This window comes from Gouania willdenowi, chromosome 14 (assembly GCF_900634775.1).
Source record: "Gouania willdenowi chromosome 14, fGouWil2.1, whole genome shotgun sequence".
NCBI classification, from domain to species: Eukaryota; Metazoa; Chordata; class Actinopteri; order Blenniiformes; family Gobiesocidae; genus Gouania; species Gouania willdenowi.
Window position 1 is genome coordinate 6781303 of NC_041057.1, and position 17000 is coordinate 6798302.

Sequence of the window (17000 nt, forward strand, 5' to 3'; positions counted from 1 at the left end):
TACCAATATTTTTTTCCCTCGCACCTATTTGCTGAAATCATCAAGTTTCTGTAGTGGAATAAGATACAATATATACAGTATATGATGTCTATGGTTGATCAAGGAGGCAAAGCCTAGTTTTTTTATTGATTAATTATATTGGCAGAATGGCTGATAAAAATGTTTTGGTAGTTTCATATTAATGGTGGGTCGATAAATTGCACAACTGGATATTGCGTTATTAAAAACGTCAAGATGTTTTGTCGAGGGTACAAGTGATATCACAAGTTAATTTTTTTTAAGTTCACACTATGTACTACACACTAAATTGTTATGGTTTGTATTTATTGCTCATCCACGATATTGGATTTTTGGCCATTACAATATGCTGAAATTTTACAACTCATTTGGCTGGTAACCGATATCGATATTTTTCCCTCGCATCTAATATATGACATATATATGATGTCTATGGGTTGATCAAGGAAACAAAGCCTAGAATACTATCAATTAAATATGGCTGATATCCAATACTTGATTTTAAAGCCAATATCAGTTGATACTGGTAACTTGCTAATAATATTGCGCATCACTGGTATTTATTTTTTTACATTCCTATCAAGTTGACAAGTTCATACCCAGAGTATGCATGTCCAGAACCAAATATAAGCATGGTTATTACACTGCAATTTTTTAAAAATGTTTTTGCCTTTCTCTGTCTCCTCTGTCACTTTCACTGTGAAAGAGCTGTTCCAAAACCTCATTGACAATTAACCTTTTCCGAGAGGACATGTTTGAGAGAGAGATTAACACCAATGCGTACAATATGTATTCAGCACAATGATAATAATATCTCAACAATAATTTCATGCTTAATCAATTATACCCATCAAATTAGGAAACGGAATGAAATATAAAGCAAAAAAAAAACAAACAAACTGTGAAGTATTATTTTTGAATAACAAACATTGAATGGGGTCAAGGATAATAGCAAGGTTAAAGGAACTTGAGTGAATGCATTTTGTAATCCAAAGCTGTTTTCATGTAATGTGCTCACTATACCTGTGTCTCATCGCCTGCTTTACCCGCAGTCTGTTCCTGACAGAACTGGCCCTCATATTCATATGAACAGTTACAGTAGAACGAGCCAAATGTGTTGACACACTCTCCCCCTCGTCTACACGGCTCCTGGTCGCACTCATTTACATCCTCATCACATCTGCAGAGGGAGAAGGCAAATAAAACCAGTAAATGAGCGCAGTAAAAAATGGTTTATTTCAATGTCAGTGGAGTGAAAAACTAAAATGTCAGTATGTTAAAAAGGTTGGAGAAAAATAACAGTTTTTTTCAGGATATTTTTTGAAACACATTTTTTTCTTTAACCTTTCTAATAAAAGGATTTTCCACGCCTTCATAGATAAAGTTTAGACTTCAAACATCCTGTCCTGCTGTGAGGTGAATGGAAAATACATGCTTTGTACATGTTTCTCTTTTCAATTATTTTTTTTCTTTGATAAAACCATCAAACCCTTTTCAGTGAATTTAAGTGACTGTAATTGAAAAAAAAAAAAAAAAAACCCCTTGTGGGATGACTCATTGTAGGGGGAAAAATATGTCATGTTAGATTAGAAATATTAGAGGCAAAGAACTGGATCTTTTAACTAGTGATGGTCGAGTTGATCCGAAATATCGATTAAAAACATTATGTAGAAAACTTTCAATATCATTATTTCACTTTGTGGATTTCCCATGAACAGTAGAAATCAAGAACTCAAGTTTGTTTTAATTTGTTCTTAAAAATACTCTATAAATTCTTCCACTTTGTTTATTTGAGAAATAATGTACACATACAAAGGTTAGGTAAGATGTTTTGTTACTGTTCTATTGGTACTGAACAAAAAGAAGGTTTATCGTGATGATAAAGTAAAGTCACCTACTGTCCTTGGTTTTAACAAAGTAATCAAAACCACCAGTTATGGAAAAAAGTATTGGTGATATTGGTCCTAGTGTATTTACAGTGCATCCGGAAAGTATTCACAACGCTGCACTTTTTCCACATTTTTTTTGTTACAGTTTTATTCCAAATCGTATTAAATTAATCTTTCCTCAAAATTCTACACAAAATAGCCCATAATGACAATGTGAATAAGTTCATTTTAGATTTTTGCGAATTTATGAAAAACTGAAAAATAACAAATCACATTTACTTAAGAATTCAATGCCTTTGCCATGAAGCTCAAAATTGAGCTCAGTGCATCCAGTTTACACTGATCATCCATGGGAGGTTTCTACAGCTTAAGTAAGGTTGACTTGTGGTAAATTCAGCTGATTGGATATGATTTGGAAAGGCAAACACCTGTGTATATAAGGTCCCATAGTTGACAGTACATGTGTCAATTACGTGCAAACACCAAGCATGAAGATACCAGATGTGACAGTATCTGCCACCTTCAACAACTATCAATGGTAATGTATGTCTTATTTTAACACCTTACAGCAGGGGCGTCAAACTCATTTTATTTCAGGGGCCAAATACTGACCAATTTGATCTGAAGTGGGCCACAGGTTTGAGCTGGAAATTGAGAAATGTTATCATTCATGTGCCCTAGTTTGCATTTTCACACATAAATAAAGCATAAACAATATATTGTATGAGCAATAGGTGACAGATAATGATTAGATTTTTTTTTGTGACCAATTTTTGATATATTTGGGAACATTTTGTTCATTGAGTTTTTTCAACATTTTGAAATTGAAAATACTGTAACTGCCATCATGTGATGTAAGCATGGGGAAACAGTGAGCCCTGCAAATATTGTGCAGTTTCATTGTATTTGTATTTGCAGAAGCTGAGATATCTACAACTGAATTAGTTGGTCATTTACACAATGATTCATGTTTCCTCTGTTATTTTTCTCCTGCGGGCCAATTTAAATGTCCTAAAAGGTCGGATTTGCCCCCCGGGCCATGAGTTTGACACTTTTGCCTTACAGGCTGCGTGTTTAAATTGGAAGATTTTCATGCATTAATCTGAAGTTAACATAGATTTAGAATATTACACATCAAATCTGTAAAGGGGTGGTTTGACATGTTTTTGAATATCAATCTTGTGAAACATAATGATAGGGTTTCTAATATCAAATGTCAAAAGCAGATTCCCCTTTTTGAGCTAAAAGTGCCCTCTAGTGGTGGCTCGGTCAAAGACCAAACACAAAGGTTATTTCAAAGGCAATTGAATGGCTCTAGTTTGTAATTTGATATGACAAATAAATGTAAGTTTTACAGCAAAATATTGAGTTGAACTATTTCATGTGCAGAGCATATGTGTCAAAGTCAAGGACAGGGGACCAAATCTGGCCCTTTGGAGCATCCAATTCGGCCCACGGAGAAAACCTGAATTCATCATTGTGTAAATGCAACTCAGCAAATGCACGTTTTCACAGTGTTCCTGGTGCATGTTAGCAGTCATTTTTAATGTTAAACTGTTGAAAAATACTCAACATTCTTACAAAATCCTTTAATTTTCCTCACGTCATTACATATTGTTTAATTAAATAGAAATTGTTCACAAAATCTAGGAATCTCAAAGTGAAGATCCTGTTGGGACTGATGTTACTAATTGCTTGGATATGTTGGTTTTTTACACATTTTGTATTTTATGTATATGTAGAAGTGCACACTGGGGCACAATAATGTTGAAATTACTCATTTTCCCACATAACACCTGTGGCCCACTAAAGATCAAACTTACATATATTTTGCCCCTGAACTAAAATGAGTTTGACACACTTGCCATGGAATAAAGCACTAATATTAAATATATACTATGTTTTATGATCTTAGTTTTGATTGAGAACAATATAAAGTCCAACTTCCAACATGAATGTAAATTAAAGTAATTATTTCAGGTGTGTGCTCTTACATTGACCCCCCCAATCCACTTGGACAGCCGCAGAGAAATGCACCAGCAGCAGTTGCGCACTCCCCTCCATTCTGGCATGGGTTTGGCATACAGGGGGTCATTTCAACCTCACAGCGCCCCCCAGTGTAGCCCACGGTGCAACTGCACATCAAACCTATTGAAAAAGAGACACAAGAAACATAAGAAACCAAAAATCGTCAGAATAACGATACATATTTCAGTTTCTAGTCATTTTTGAACATCTTGTTTTTTGTAAACAGCTTTTCTTAATAATCTAAATCATAATTAAAAGTTCACCCACTTCCAGAAGGCAGGCTGCTGCAGATAGCTCCATTAAGGCAGGGCTGACTGATGCATGGATCCGGGTACAGGATGCAGCCCAGCTTGACCTCGTTCAGCCCGGCTATCTCTGCATAACGACTCCTTTTATTCTGAAGTGGAAGCTCGTTCCCGTTCAACGTCAGTGAGCTCAAACATCCCTGAAAGCCATCCTGAGCCCTGGGGGATCCTTTCGTGCCACGATCCCCTATTCCCAGCCCCCGCTGCATGCCCCTCTCTGGACTAGGGGTTGGCTTCTCCCCTTGTCCGGACCTCGGACGCACTTGGGCCCCAAAGAAGAACGATGAGTCCGGGGCCAGAGGCCAGAGACGAACAGGGGCCCAGGCAGCTCGCCGGCGTTCCACATAGCTGTCATCCAGTGATAGGAGTGTGTAGTTCATGGTCAGTTCTAATGTAACTGTATGCCACCGGCCGTCATTTATAGGCCTGCCTGAGATACCCATGATGCCAAGGGTGTTGTCACAGTCTAACTGGAACCAGAGTCGCCCCTCTTCAATCTGTCGATGGAAAAATAACTTTTAGAAAAAGTAATTGACTAGAGAGGCTTCTTGCTATGTTGGAATAATGCAAATTGATACAGTCTTGAATGAATCTGTATTTTTTTTTACTTTAGCTAAGCAAACCCCCTCATATTTTATGACAATAGTTGTACTTGTAATATTTGATTTTAAATTGTTTGCAATTTTTATGGATGTCTGTCTACAAACGTCAAACGATAAGTTAGGTTTTTTGTAATGCTTTGGAATTGTTGGTGGTGTAATAATTACTTTTCTGAGACATGTTGCATCTTAATCATCTACTCTTGTGATCTAGCCTGTTTTCCATCTAAGATTTGAAATATCAGGCATGGGACATTACGCTGACTTTACAATACGATACAATAAACGATAATGGGCTTGGGATAATGATACGATTTTAATATTTTTTCGTTACTACGAATTTTTCTTATTAATATTTTATTATGGGAAAAAAACTAAAAGAAATGTGCTTTTATTTGATTTTGAACTTTGGACATACTTGCATGCTTTCTCTGAGTATTACCCTTTCAACTCAATAGGAATATAAAAAAAAAATTACAAGTGATGCACAATATTATAAGCAAGTCATCGTTTTTAAATCTAATCTTTTTTTGGCCACATCTTAAAGGCCAGTCCACGAAAATATTGTCTGACATTAAACCGGTCTGTGGGGCAAAAAAGGTTGGAGACCGCTGACCTTGAGCATAGTGCAAGGGTTCACTCGTGTGAACATGATGACTCCTCTTCTCTGTAGGGTTCGTATCCTCAGGCTAAGTTTCATCTCTCCACTCTGGCCACTGGCTGTAACTCTGTATTTAATATAACTGTTTCCAGAGAAACTCAGAGAGGTTTGACCTTCAGGATTCAAGAAAACACACACAAAGAAAATATCGTCAAAATATAAAACATTTTTTCGAAGATATCCACTATGAATGATGAATATTTGCACCAGGTTCACATGCTTGATAAAATCCTACCTGCACACTGGTCCAGTTTTCCAGGCTGACACTGGCAGACAGAGGGCGCTGTAGGACCAGAGCGGACACACTGCATGTCTGCAGGACATGACTGACCTTCACACAGCTCCACAGGGGCGGGGCATGTCCCGCCTGTGTTTAAAGGCAGTAATGTCAGAATAGTTTCACACATTGGTTTTTATCTGTTTTTTAGCACCTTTGCTCATTAAGGTGGAATTTCTGAAATCACAATGACTAGTATTGGTGTGAATGTGTTAAAATCTCTGCTCACCAGGACAGACACAAATCTCCGTACGGCCGAATCGTGGTGACACCAAACTGATTCTCTCTGTGCTGTAGGTTGAAACTGAGCCTTCCTCCATTGACAGTGTGTTTTCACACACCTGATCTCCACAATCCAGGGCTCCAGAACAGGTGCTTTCAACCACCAATGCACTGGCTAAAATCCCTCGAATCTGACCCCGAGCTGCCGTCTCCTCCAACATTGCTGATAGCTCTTGTCGCGTGTAGAAACCATCTATCCGTCCATCAATTAAAGTCTCTGGTCTTTCCATGGCCAGGAGCAAGTCGATGTTTGACGTCCTGATCACTGGTTGTACGCTGAGTATGTGGAGAGGATCTGGTTGTCCGGGTGACCACTTCCAACCGGCAAGGCCTCGTAACGTTAGTTTGATCTGGCTCAGATATCGGCTGAGTAAGTCCTCTGGGGAGAGGGAGCTGAAACGTAAGGTGAGGGTGTTACGCAGCATCACATCCGTCACCTGCTCCACCTGGACCAACACGTCCGCTATCACAGCAAAACGTCCGTCGCTCACTGTAGCGTTCATCTGATACCTGAAAGATTAAGAAATACAGTTCTCACAGTGACAGTATCTCTCTAATATCTTTTAAAATGTGGATTTTATTGGATGTTTGCGTATATGTATAGTGCAGTGTTACCGGCCAGGTTCGAGGCCTGGAAGAGCTACGATACTGCCATCCATTCTGTTGACCTTAAACATGCTCTTAGGCTGAGGTTTCTGAGTGAACGACAGGGCGTCGTTGGGGTCTCGATCGGTGGCATAGATCCGACCGACTGGGCCTCCAGGGAAGGTGTCCGTTACCATGACAATGAATATTTCCAGAGGAGAGACAGTGGGTTTATATTGACTGTCCCCAATGATCCTCAGAAAAACCCAGGAAGACGACCTGAGACTGGGAGTCCCAGAGTCACTCGCCTAAAGGATCATAAACCATGGAGAAATCAACATTTATCTAAATTAGAGAATGTAGTTTTTAAGTAAAGGCACATTATGTATCCACTCTTTTGATTAGTTTGATTTGTAAAAGATTTTAAAATTCCCAACTCTTTACTAGGGATGGGAATCAAAAACCGTTTGTAGTTAAGAACCGATTCATGTGTCATTCCACAATTTTGCAAAAAGATTCTCCTCACTGTACGTAGCTTACTCAAGATGTGTAAGATTCACCAGCAGGAAACAAGGCGCTCAAATGCTAGAAAGTTTGGTTACATTTCACAAGAAAGCATGACAACAGGTCAACTTGCAATAGTAACAATGTGGATGTTTTACAAAAGGGAGGAAATATACTGTACCAATATGCAAAAACATTTTTACACAAAATCGCGTTTTTGATCTCTTCCGTCGTGAATCTCAATTCAGCAGCAAAGTTAGCACATCCTCTGCTGTTGATATTGCAGATGGTAACTAACTAACACTACCTTTTATGTTTGTGCTATTTTCCTTTTGTAAAACCAGCTATTACTAACTGTTAATGTTAAATGAATGCTTTCTCATGCATTTTATTTAGATGACAGAGCCTGATTGGCTCAGAGGCTGCAGTACTTGCTCCAGTTCACATCTGCCTCTAGCGTCTCCTTTCACTGAGATGGGGAAGAGTAAAATGACACAGGCCAGGAGAGATATCACCAAGCAGTGATTCACTGTCTAAGTTTGTGTGCGAATCGACCTGATTGTTCTCCTTTTTTCCAAATGAGAATTGATAAAGAACCAAATCGTTGAGCAGAACCGAAAATGGAATCGTAAAAATTATATTAATTCCCATCCCTACTTTTTACTGAAGTCTGTCTCCAAATGTAAATATTATCAAAGGGATTTGTTTTCTTATTCCTCTTTTTAAAACAATATTGTGTTTTGCTCAAATTACAAAGATTTGACTCATAGGTTCTTGATGTTCCTAATCAGTAGTTGTAAATGGGGTTTTCTTGTGTTTAGGTTCTAAAAAAGTATGAGAACCTCGTCTTAATGGAGTATAGCTTCAACAGTAAACTATTGTGTATTGTACTAAAGGCATAATAAAGCTGTAACTTTGTTTATATTGTTAATCAAATGCTTGAGTCCAACCTGAATTTCCAAAGTGAATTCCCTGGGCACTTCAGGACCAAAAACACGATTAGTTTTAAGAGTTCCAGTTTGCTCCAAGGTGAAGAATCGGCCCTCATTTCCCGACTTGATGCGAAACTCAAAAGGAGGACCGTTTCTGGGGGAGTCTTTATCGCTGACTGACAGCTTTAGCAGCGTGCTACCAGCAGGCTGGTTTAGCTGGATGTTTCCAAAGTGAAGAGTTGAGATTACACACATACAAAAGAAAGCTCTTAAATGTTGGCGGAAAACCGGCATGAAAAGACCAACCTGTATTACAGCCGTGGAGTTGGGTGGGGAGAAAACAGGAGGGTTGTCGTTAATATCAGAGATGTCGATGTTTACTGTGACCGTGGATGACTTTGCGGGGGAACCGCTGTCAAATGCCTGTACTGACAGAGAGTACCTGGATACCTAGACGGGGAAAAAACAAAACAGACAATAAAATAAACTTTATGCATTAGGACAAGCTGAAAAGCCTTGTAAAGTGTGAGAAAATGAGACCTTTTCAGGTTTTAATACGCCAATAAAATAAGTGTTTTATCTCTGTGCCTAAAAAACAGATACATCAAATCGCCCAATGGATACTGAACACTTAAGATGGTAGACAAAAAGCATTCTTACTAGTTCTCTGTCAAGTCTCTTATTGATTTTGAGCAGCCCTGTGACAGGGTCAATCCAGAAGTGGTTGATTCGATCCCCTTTAAGGATTGAGTAGGTGATTCGTCCATTAACCTGGCTGTCTAAATCTTCAGCCAGTACCTACGTGACACAACAAACAAAGTGAAACATAATGAATTGACGACGAGAAACAGCTGACCAACTTAAGATCGCACGTTACCCTTGTAATTGTCTGTCCGACGGATGCATCCTCGCTGACTTGCACGTTGTATATATCCTGAGTGAAGGCTGGAGCATTATCGTTTATGTCCATTAGCTCAATGGTTACCATGGTAGCACTGCTAAGAGGAGGGTCCCCGCTGTCCCAGGCCTCAACTGTGAGGTAGTAATCTTTACAAACCTCAAAGTCCAAATCATTGGCCACTGAAATTAAGCCTTGATACAAAAACGGTAGAGCAGTGTCAATGTTTTCTGAAATTTTGTCAGTTTTTATTACCTTTGTAGGCACTATCAATAGATTTGTGCTGAAGCAATTGAACCACAGTTTTTCAAAAATGTGTATTTTTAGTGACGTGTTCTCACCAGTTTTTCTGTCCAGTACAAACTTCCCGAACTCGTTGCCAGAACGAATTTTGTAGGCAATCTCAGCGTTGGGGCCGATGTCGGCGCTCGTCGCCAACACGCGCATCACCTCGGTTCCCACGGCTACGTCCTCGGGCACAGTCACGGCATAGTCCCTCCTCTGGAAGACTGGAGCATTGTCGTTCACATCAAGTACCATAATAGTCAAATTAACCTGAGGAAGAGACAAGAGCAGTCTTTGATCACTTTATGATGAGGAGAATTTTAATTTGGTCGATCAATATTTTAAATATCAAAGCCTTTGAAATTCAAAACACTGGTTTTCTATAATGTTCTTCACAGTTTGTGATGTTGTCATGATCCCAAGTTCAATTACTGCAAGTAGGATAACACTTCAACCTCTATCTTTAGTATCTGCTTTCTATAATCTCACAGTGTCAACTACTGAAATTGCTAAACCACCTCTGCGCTGACTTCCATTTCAGCTGTAGCCACTAATATTGGAGTTAAAAGTGATGTTCATACTTTAAGCTATAAATAACAAAATCCAGTTTGAGCTTCTGAGGTCAGTAAAACCTCTTAGAGGAAGCTTCACGTGTATTTTTTCTTCCTTACTCTTCAACTGAAGATAAAACATAGGCTGCATTTCCTTCCAGATACTTTGACCCTTTCCTTACCTGGAGGGAGTGTAACAGATAAAGGTTACATATATATTATAAACTAATTCAACTCATGAGGGAAAAAAACAACATCGTAGAATAACTTTTTTTTAAAGGGTTGCAACACTATCTTCTTTTTCCACCATAGAACTATTGATGAACTTGAAATAATCCAAATCAAGATGAAAATGTAGTACGGACTATTATTATTAATACTGATATTACTTTCACTACCACTATTGCTTTTGGTCAAAATACTGATAAAAGAAAACAATATCCAATTATTATTATAATTCATGTTGATATTGTTTTTAGTAGGAGTAGAAGTTAAAGTTCAAAAGAAACTAGGCTAATTTCCTCACTATTTTTTAATTAATTGTTAAATCTTTCCAAGTACCAACTACAATGTGCTCCTGTACAGGGGTACACGTACCCCTGTTTGGAAACCACTGCTGTAGACAGATGAGCATAAGTGGTTTTTCCTTAATTCTTACCGCAATTTATTGTGTTTCTTCACCAGACAAGGAGAAAAATGATGTGCTTGACACAATTTTTGTTCTGGTCTGTTCACAGGACTCCATATTCCACAATGCAATGCGCAAAACTTTTCCGACAATGTCAATAAAGCGACTGTATACTGTACTGTAAAGGAAAAACTAAGCTGATGCTACCTGGATGTTTTTTCAGCGCACCTGTGAGAATAGCGCCCCCTGTTGTCCATCCCGGTCCGTGGCCTGCACACGCAGACGATATGAATCTCTACTCTCTCTGTCCAGAAATTTCTCCAATATAACCATTCCATTTGATGGGTCGATGGAGAAAACCCCATCGTAAGAATCCAGCAGAGAGTAGAACACGGTCCGGTTGAGTCCTGGTTGCAAAGCATGGTAACATATTCACTGAGGCTCGATACAGAGCAGTGTAATACATCGTTGCCCTTTGCCCATTGTGATGCTGATTAGTCAGCACATTAATTGCTGAGTGGCATACGGGCTTTCATCAGCATTCAGCGTGTGCTGGTAAGTTTGTGCTTTTAATGGCAGCTCACCTTCATCAGGGTCGCTCGCTTGCAGGCGGGTAAGCAATGTCTTGGGGGCAGCGTTTTCATATGCACTGGCCAGATAATAAGTGGATGAGAACACAGGGGCGTTGTCATTCACGTCCAGCACTTTGAGGGAAATGTCAGATCGGCAGAAGAGCCCCCCCCCATCTGTTGCCTGGGCAATGAGTTTGTAGCTGCCTGTCGTTTCTCGGTCCATCAACGTTGCCGTTCGCAAATCACCTTAAACAGAGAGGTGTGACGACGAGTTAATTTTGACATCAAGTTTTAATTTGAGTGATATTTTTTTGTGATAATCACATTTTCAACTTCTAGACAAAGTAGCAACACAACAATTATCAGTGTTAATTTTGACAGCAAATTATGATTTAGTTGAATTTTGGTCCGCATTTGGTCATCAGGACTATTTCAGTTATAGTCGAGTTTAAAAAATGAAATAGATGTTAATATAATGTACTAAACGGCATTTTTATAGATTAAATTACAATTAAGATATTTACTTAATATTATTTTTAATCTTTTATTGATTAAAACAAAGCAATTTAATATAAACACAAACTTTGTTGAATAAAAGGGATCGAGCAGAAAGAATAATCATATGTAATCTGCCCCTTTACGCTCTTTGCAAAATCCATTTACAAAAACAACAATAATCCAATAAGCAACAAAAATAACTACAATTAAAATTGCTGTCAGCTGCGGGATGTTACACCACAAGTTATAATTGGACACAATTATAGATTTGTTTTTATTATTTAACAAAAATATCAATATATTGCATCTTTTCATAATATATTTATGTGTCACTTAAAAAAATTTAGTCCACAAAAACTATGACGTACATTTTTTGCCTTGCACATTATTATTTTCTGATCCATTCGGCATTATATTAGTGTGTGTACCAGTAGTTGCATCCATGTAGAAATCTTCCACACCAATGCCAAACAGTGAATACTGAATTTCTGCACTGGAACCTGTGTCGGCATCTGTTGCACCGACTGTCAGTATGGCCTTGTTAGTGGGAATGTCCTCAGGAAACGAAGCGCTATACACCGCCTGATACAACACATGGACAGACATAATTAAAGCAAAGACTGAAACACAAACACGGATAGATGCACACGCACACAAACAAACCCACACAACTCAACACATTAGGAAGTGCATTCAACTGTCATGCAGCTCTGCATCCATTATCTCTGCTTGTGGAATGAGATGCACAGAGCGGATTGGAGTGGAGTGCCTTTCTCTGACCCAGCAAAGCACTGCTGTCATTGACTGGCTCTCACATGGACTCAGTGGCCTCGCGTTTTGATCAAACACCGACTGGCTAAAACGGGAATGGTCCTGTACTGCCAAATTGCAGCAGCGCTTTGTCTTTTTGTTTGTGCTACACCAGAGATTTCTGAATAACAAAATGAGATGTCATAAAAGAAGAAATAAAATTGGAAACACTTTTAATCAATCAACAAGGAGAAAAACATTAAAAAAACAAAACAAAAAAATGTGTAGTGCAGGGGTGTCAAACATATTTTAGTTCAGGGGCCAGTTTGATCTCAAGTGGGCCGCCAAATTTAAGTGGGAAAAAGAGCTATGTCAACATTTTTCTGTCCTATAAATATATGTAAAGTAATGGAAGTTACAAACAATATCCAATCTTTAAATTTCCTTGAGTTTGACTAATTTTTATTCAATTTGGGGGAAAAATCGTGGAATAATTTGAATCACACTCACACCCAGTCCAGAGAACACATCACGCCCATCCTCCAACAGCTCCACTATTATTATTATTAATATTATTATTATTATTACTATTAAAATTGCAGGATTTTGGAAAAGATAAAGATTAGAAATGACTGCCATCATGTGATAAAAGAATGTGAAAAACTGTGAATATCATGAACTTTCATTGAATATACCGTATTGTTTGGACTATAAGGCGCACCGATTTGTTGTTATTATTATTATTAAGACGCGTTAAGCGAAACAAAATAGTCACACAAGTCAAACTTTATTCAACTCATTAACAATAACTCTCAACATTGTTCAGGTTTAACACATAAAATACAGAACAATACACTCACTTTTTCAGTTCAGTATGTTGAAGCACAGTACAGGTACATATCACTCCACGAGGCGCCTGACTACAGTAGCCCTAAAGCGCCAAAAATCCATCAAGCAGTGCAGCTTCATTGTTTACCAAAGTTGTACCAAAACATTTTGACATATTAATTTCATACATAAGGTGCACCTGATTATAAGGCGCACTTTTTGAGAAAATTAAAGGATTTTAAGTGCGCCTTATAGTCCGAAAAATATGGTAAGTATTCGGAAAAGCTGAAATATCTACAACTTGGTATTTTTACACAATAATCCATGTTTTCTGTAATTTTGAATTTATCCTGCGGGCGGAACTTGATGCTCTAAAGGGCCGGATTTGGCCCCTGGCCTTGAGTTTGACCCATATGGTGTAGTGCTTTCAGTTTGTATCCGACTTGCATTCCATTCTGTTGAAAACAATCAAACGTTTTTGGTTGGGTAATCAAATTTCCTCTAGCGGTCGTTAAATATTTCATTTTTGGTTCATTAGAGATTGTCTATAGCTGTGTGTCAGTCCGTGTAGCAACTTGTCCCCCTGCTTTTTATCTGTAACATCCATGATTAGGCTAAGTGCTTATGGAAGATGGATGGGTGGAGTAGGAATCAGGTTCTCTTTCAATCCTAAATTCCAGTGTGTTTGGCTGAAGCCATTACCTTGAAAAGGAAAACTTTAGTATAACTTTGTAGGAGAAGTTTGATTTGCCTGAGAACAAAACAAAACTAAAAAAAAAAATGATTCATATTTTATGGTTTGAAAGTAAAACTTTCTTTTGACTAATTATTTAATAAAAAAGGAGATGTAAAATTCTATTGAACGTGCTCCCAGAGGAATTCACAGTCCATATACCGGTACAGTATCTCCCCACACAGCGAGCTGCTGGTGGAGCAGCACTAACTCAACTTTTAGGGCGAATCATTAAATGAGAAAGGATAAAAAAGTGCAGCAGAAGCTAACCTTGCACCTTAGCTTCTATAGTAAACTATGCCATATTTATATTTTTAGAAGCTTAAAATGCATCAGCTTTCAACTCCTGCTGTCTCTAATTCTACTACATTAATCTTAAGTATTTAAGTGCACATAAATTAGGAATTTTCACACAAACGAGAGCGCACTCACAAACAACAAAGACAATATGTCATCAAATTTGAATTTTAGTGCTTTTTAAAACAAGAAATTATGTTTTACCTGCTTTGTTTCTGAATGTAGCTCCAAATTTCACTTTTGTCCAATCATAAGTTGAATTCGTTAAATAATAAAGTGGCATTGAATGGAATAAGTATGTAATGACTCACATTATTCAACCTAACTATCTGAGCAGAGTTCATTAAACCTAAAGAAAGTTCATCATTGATGCCCCTGTAAATCTTGACATTTGGTTAATCGTGCATTTTCCTGCTAATTTGGTTGGAAAATAATTGATATATTATTCATGGATAAATCACTACATCTATGAGTATAACATTACACAATCTGATCTGTATTTTTCCACAGCTCGAATACAAACTGACTCTTATTTTTTTTCTATTTTGGCTTTATTAATATCTTGTGTATTGTTTTTTTTTTATAATGCATGTGTGACTAAATACTTAATAAACATCATTAGGCTTTAAAACACAATGGTCAAAAGGGTCACTCCTATTAATTTGTTTTGTATTTAATCTTATTTTGGAGAACTTTCCTTAATGAAGTCACCTTCACAATAATAGATAATAATATCATGCAGCATGATGGATTAATTTAACTGAATATGATTAGTCTAATTTAATCAAAAATGCATTTGCTCAAAATAAGGCACACATATAGTCAGTGCAGTGGAAATAAATATCCAAATCCTGGTATATAATAGTATCTTTTTTTTGTGAGTTAAATATCCTGACTACATCAGTTTCATGACTCAGCATACTCTAAAGTTTTGATGAGTATGGAAATTAACAAAATTAAAAAGGAAAATAATAAATATAATAGTAATTCCATGCTGGAATTGTTCCGCAGAAGTCAAGGAAACATCAAAGGAAACATCAAAAGAAACAACAAAGCGATCAGGAGATGCCTCTGACAAAGACTGGCAGTTGACAGTAGAAACATGTCAGATGGATTTCCTGAAGAACAGTTGTCTGAATAAATAAAATCTTAACATATAAATAGTAATATAGGAATGACCTAAAGTTATATAATGTTTGAAATGAGCTAAATCTAATTTGTTTTGACCTCTGACCTGGTTGCACACGGGGCTGTTGTCGTTGGCATCGGTAACGGTAACCTCCACTGCTGTGTGAGCCACATACAGACCGTCACTGGCTGTGATGTTGAGCAGGTACCAGTCCTGCTGCTCTCGATCCAACAGGCCGCTCACATAAACTTTCCACTCCCCTTGAACGCTAGCCAGTCCGAACACTCCCCGTGGATTTCCCCCTGTGCAGCACACAGAACAAACATTAGGTTCCGACACTGAAATGTAAAGAAAGACATTGGGAAATGCACTGATCGTTATTTAACATCAGATGAATCTGCCAAACTGTTCTTCCTTACCCACAAACACAAATTAATGCCCAAAGCAATGAAGAAGCAGTTTCTAAAAGTTCAATAGTTTGACCTTTAATGCCTCTATTAGGTCAATCTGTGCTATTAAATGTCAGACACAAGTCGAAAGCATATCATTCTGCATCATTATCAGACGGCGGTTTTGCACATAGAAAATTAATGCACTGAAACTTGAACCCTCCTATTAACTTTGGGGTCACTTTGACCCCATTCAATGCTTATCATTCAATAAATAATAGTTGACTTTTTTGCTTCATATTTCATGACTTTTCCGAATTTGATAGTTACAATTTATTAACCATAAAATTGTCATGATGATAATTTTTCAATGTACTGAACACATACACTGTGGTATTCCTCTAGGGTCAATTTGACCCCCAAGCTGTTTTAGCTGTGTTAGACTGTTTGTGACCTTAACGGTTTACTATCAATGAGGTTTTGGAAGAGCTCTTTCACAGGGAAAGTGATGTTAAGGAGAATGTGTAAGATAGAGGATTGTGTTGAGGAGGACCCTGATTTTGATTTTCTTATCTGATGACAATAGCTGGGTTTCTATTACAGATTTTTGCAAAATAAAAGTGATAAACAAAGTATAATTGCGCTTCGAATGTGTTTCAGTTGAACGTTGTTTTGGGCAGGGGCCCCGTGACGCCCGTGAAATTTCCTCTCGCGAGACTTTGCTGCAGGAAGACAGACACTCTGCATTCTTTTGTTGTTTCACGTCTAATGTGGCAGTAATATATTTTAAGTTCAATGCTAAGAAATTTCCTGGTCTCCTATTCTGTTTACACGTACCGCGCCATGTATTTGCGAAATAAGTGTTTCAGTAGTGCTTTTGCAACACATTTCAATACTGAAGCCTCTGAAATTCCTCTTCACTAAAGAGTAAAAACTTTTATGCAATATTTGAGTGTTTTTTTTTTTTTTAAATTCTAGTTTTTTTTGCTCAATTTAGCTTTTGCACATTTCCAAGGGTAATGGAAACACTGCTAATGAGAGTGTTGACCCTCCAGCAGACACAGTCCCTTCCAAAAATGGAAAGACCAACATCAATCAATCATCAATAATGGTTCATTGTGTGAGAATCGTGAACGTGCACCCCAAATTAGAAGATTTGGGTGAAAGATTTTCAAGATACACTTAACTCTGAAACTAAAGGTTTGACCTGATGGTGGCGCTGCAGGAAATGTCATATCATCACCACAACCAACAGGGTTCATATTGTTAAAAAATTCCTGACAGGTCAACAATTTTCTGAAAATCATTTTCTGGAGGCAAATATCCCTGGGGTCAGATTGACCCCAAGGGTAAAATGTGTTA

At 37.8% G+C, this 17000-nt stretch overlaps 1 protein-coding gene across 1 annotated transcript in view; it reads right to left on the reverse strand.

The window, feature by feature from the left end:
- fat3b (FAT atypical cadherin 3b) overlaps positions 1 to 17000 on the reverse strand; it is a 107445-nt gene that overhangs the window by 27681 nt on the left and 62764 nt on the right. Inside the window, exons 30-45 of the mRNA XM_028467252.1 lie at positions 15355 to 15551; positions 11941 to 12094; positions 11027 to 11260; positions 10671 to 10849; positions 9320 to 9533; positions 8958 to 9172; positions 8741 to 8878; positions 8387 to 8530; positions 8099 to 8296; positions 6675 to 6952; positions 6007 to 6569; positions 5736 to 5867; positions 5456 to 5613; positions 4203 to 4737; positions 3902 to 4055; positions 1042 to 1198 (exon numbers count right to left, since the gene is read on the reverse strand). Coding sequence (XP_028323053.1) covers positions 1042 to 1198; positions 3902 to 4055; positions 4203 to 4737; positions 5456 to 5613; positions 5736 to 5867; positions 6007 to 6569; positions 6675 to 6952; positions 8099 to 8296; positions 8387 to 8530; positions 8741 to 8878; positions 8958 to 9172; positions 9320 to 9533; positions 10671 to 10849; positions 11027 to 11260; positions 11941 to 12094; positions 15355 to 15551 — 3650 coding nt within the window. The remainder of the gene's footprint in view (positions 1 to 1041; positions 1199 to 3901; positions 4056 to 4202; positions 4738 to 5455; positions 5614 to 5735; positions 5868 to 6006; positions 6570 to 6674; positions 6953 to 8098; positions 8297 to 8386; positions 8531 to 8740; positions 8879 to 8957; positions 9173 to 9319; positions 9534 to 10670; positions 10850 to 11026; positions 11261 to 11940; positions 12095 to 15354; positions 15552 to 17000) is intronic.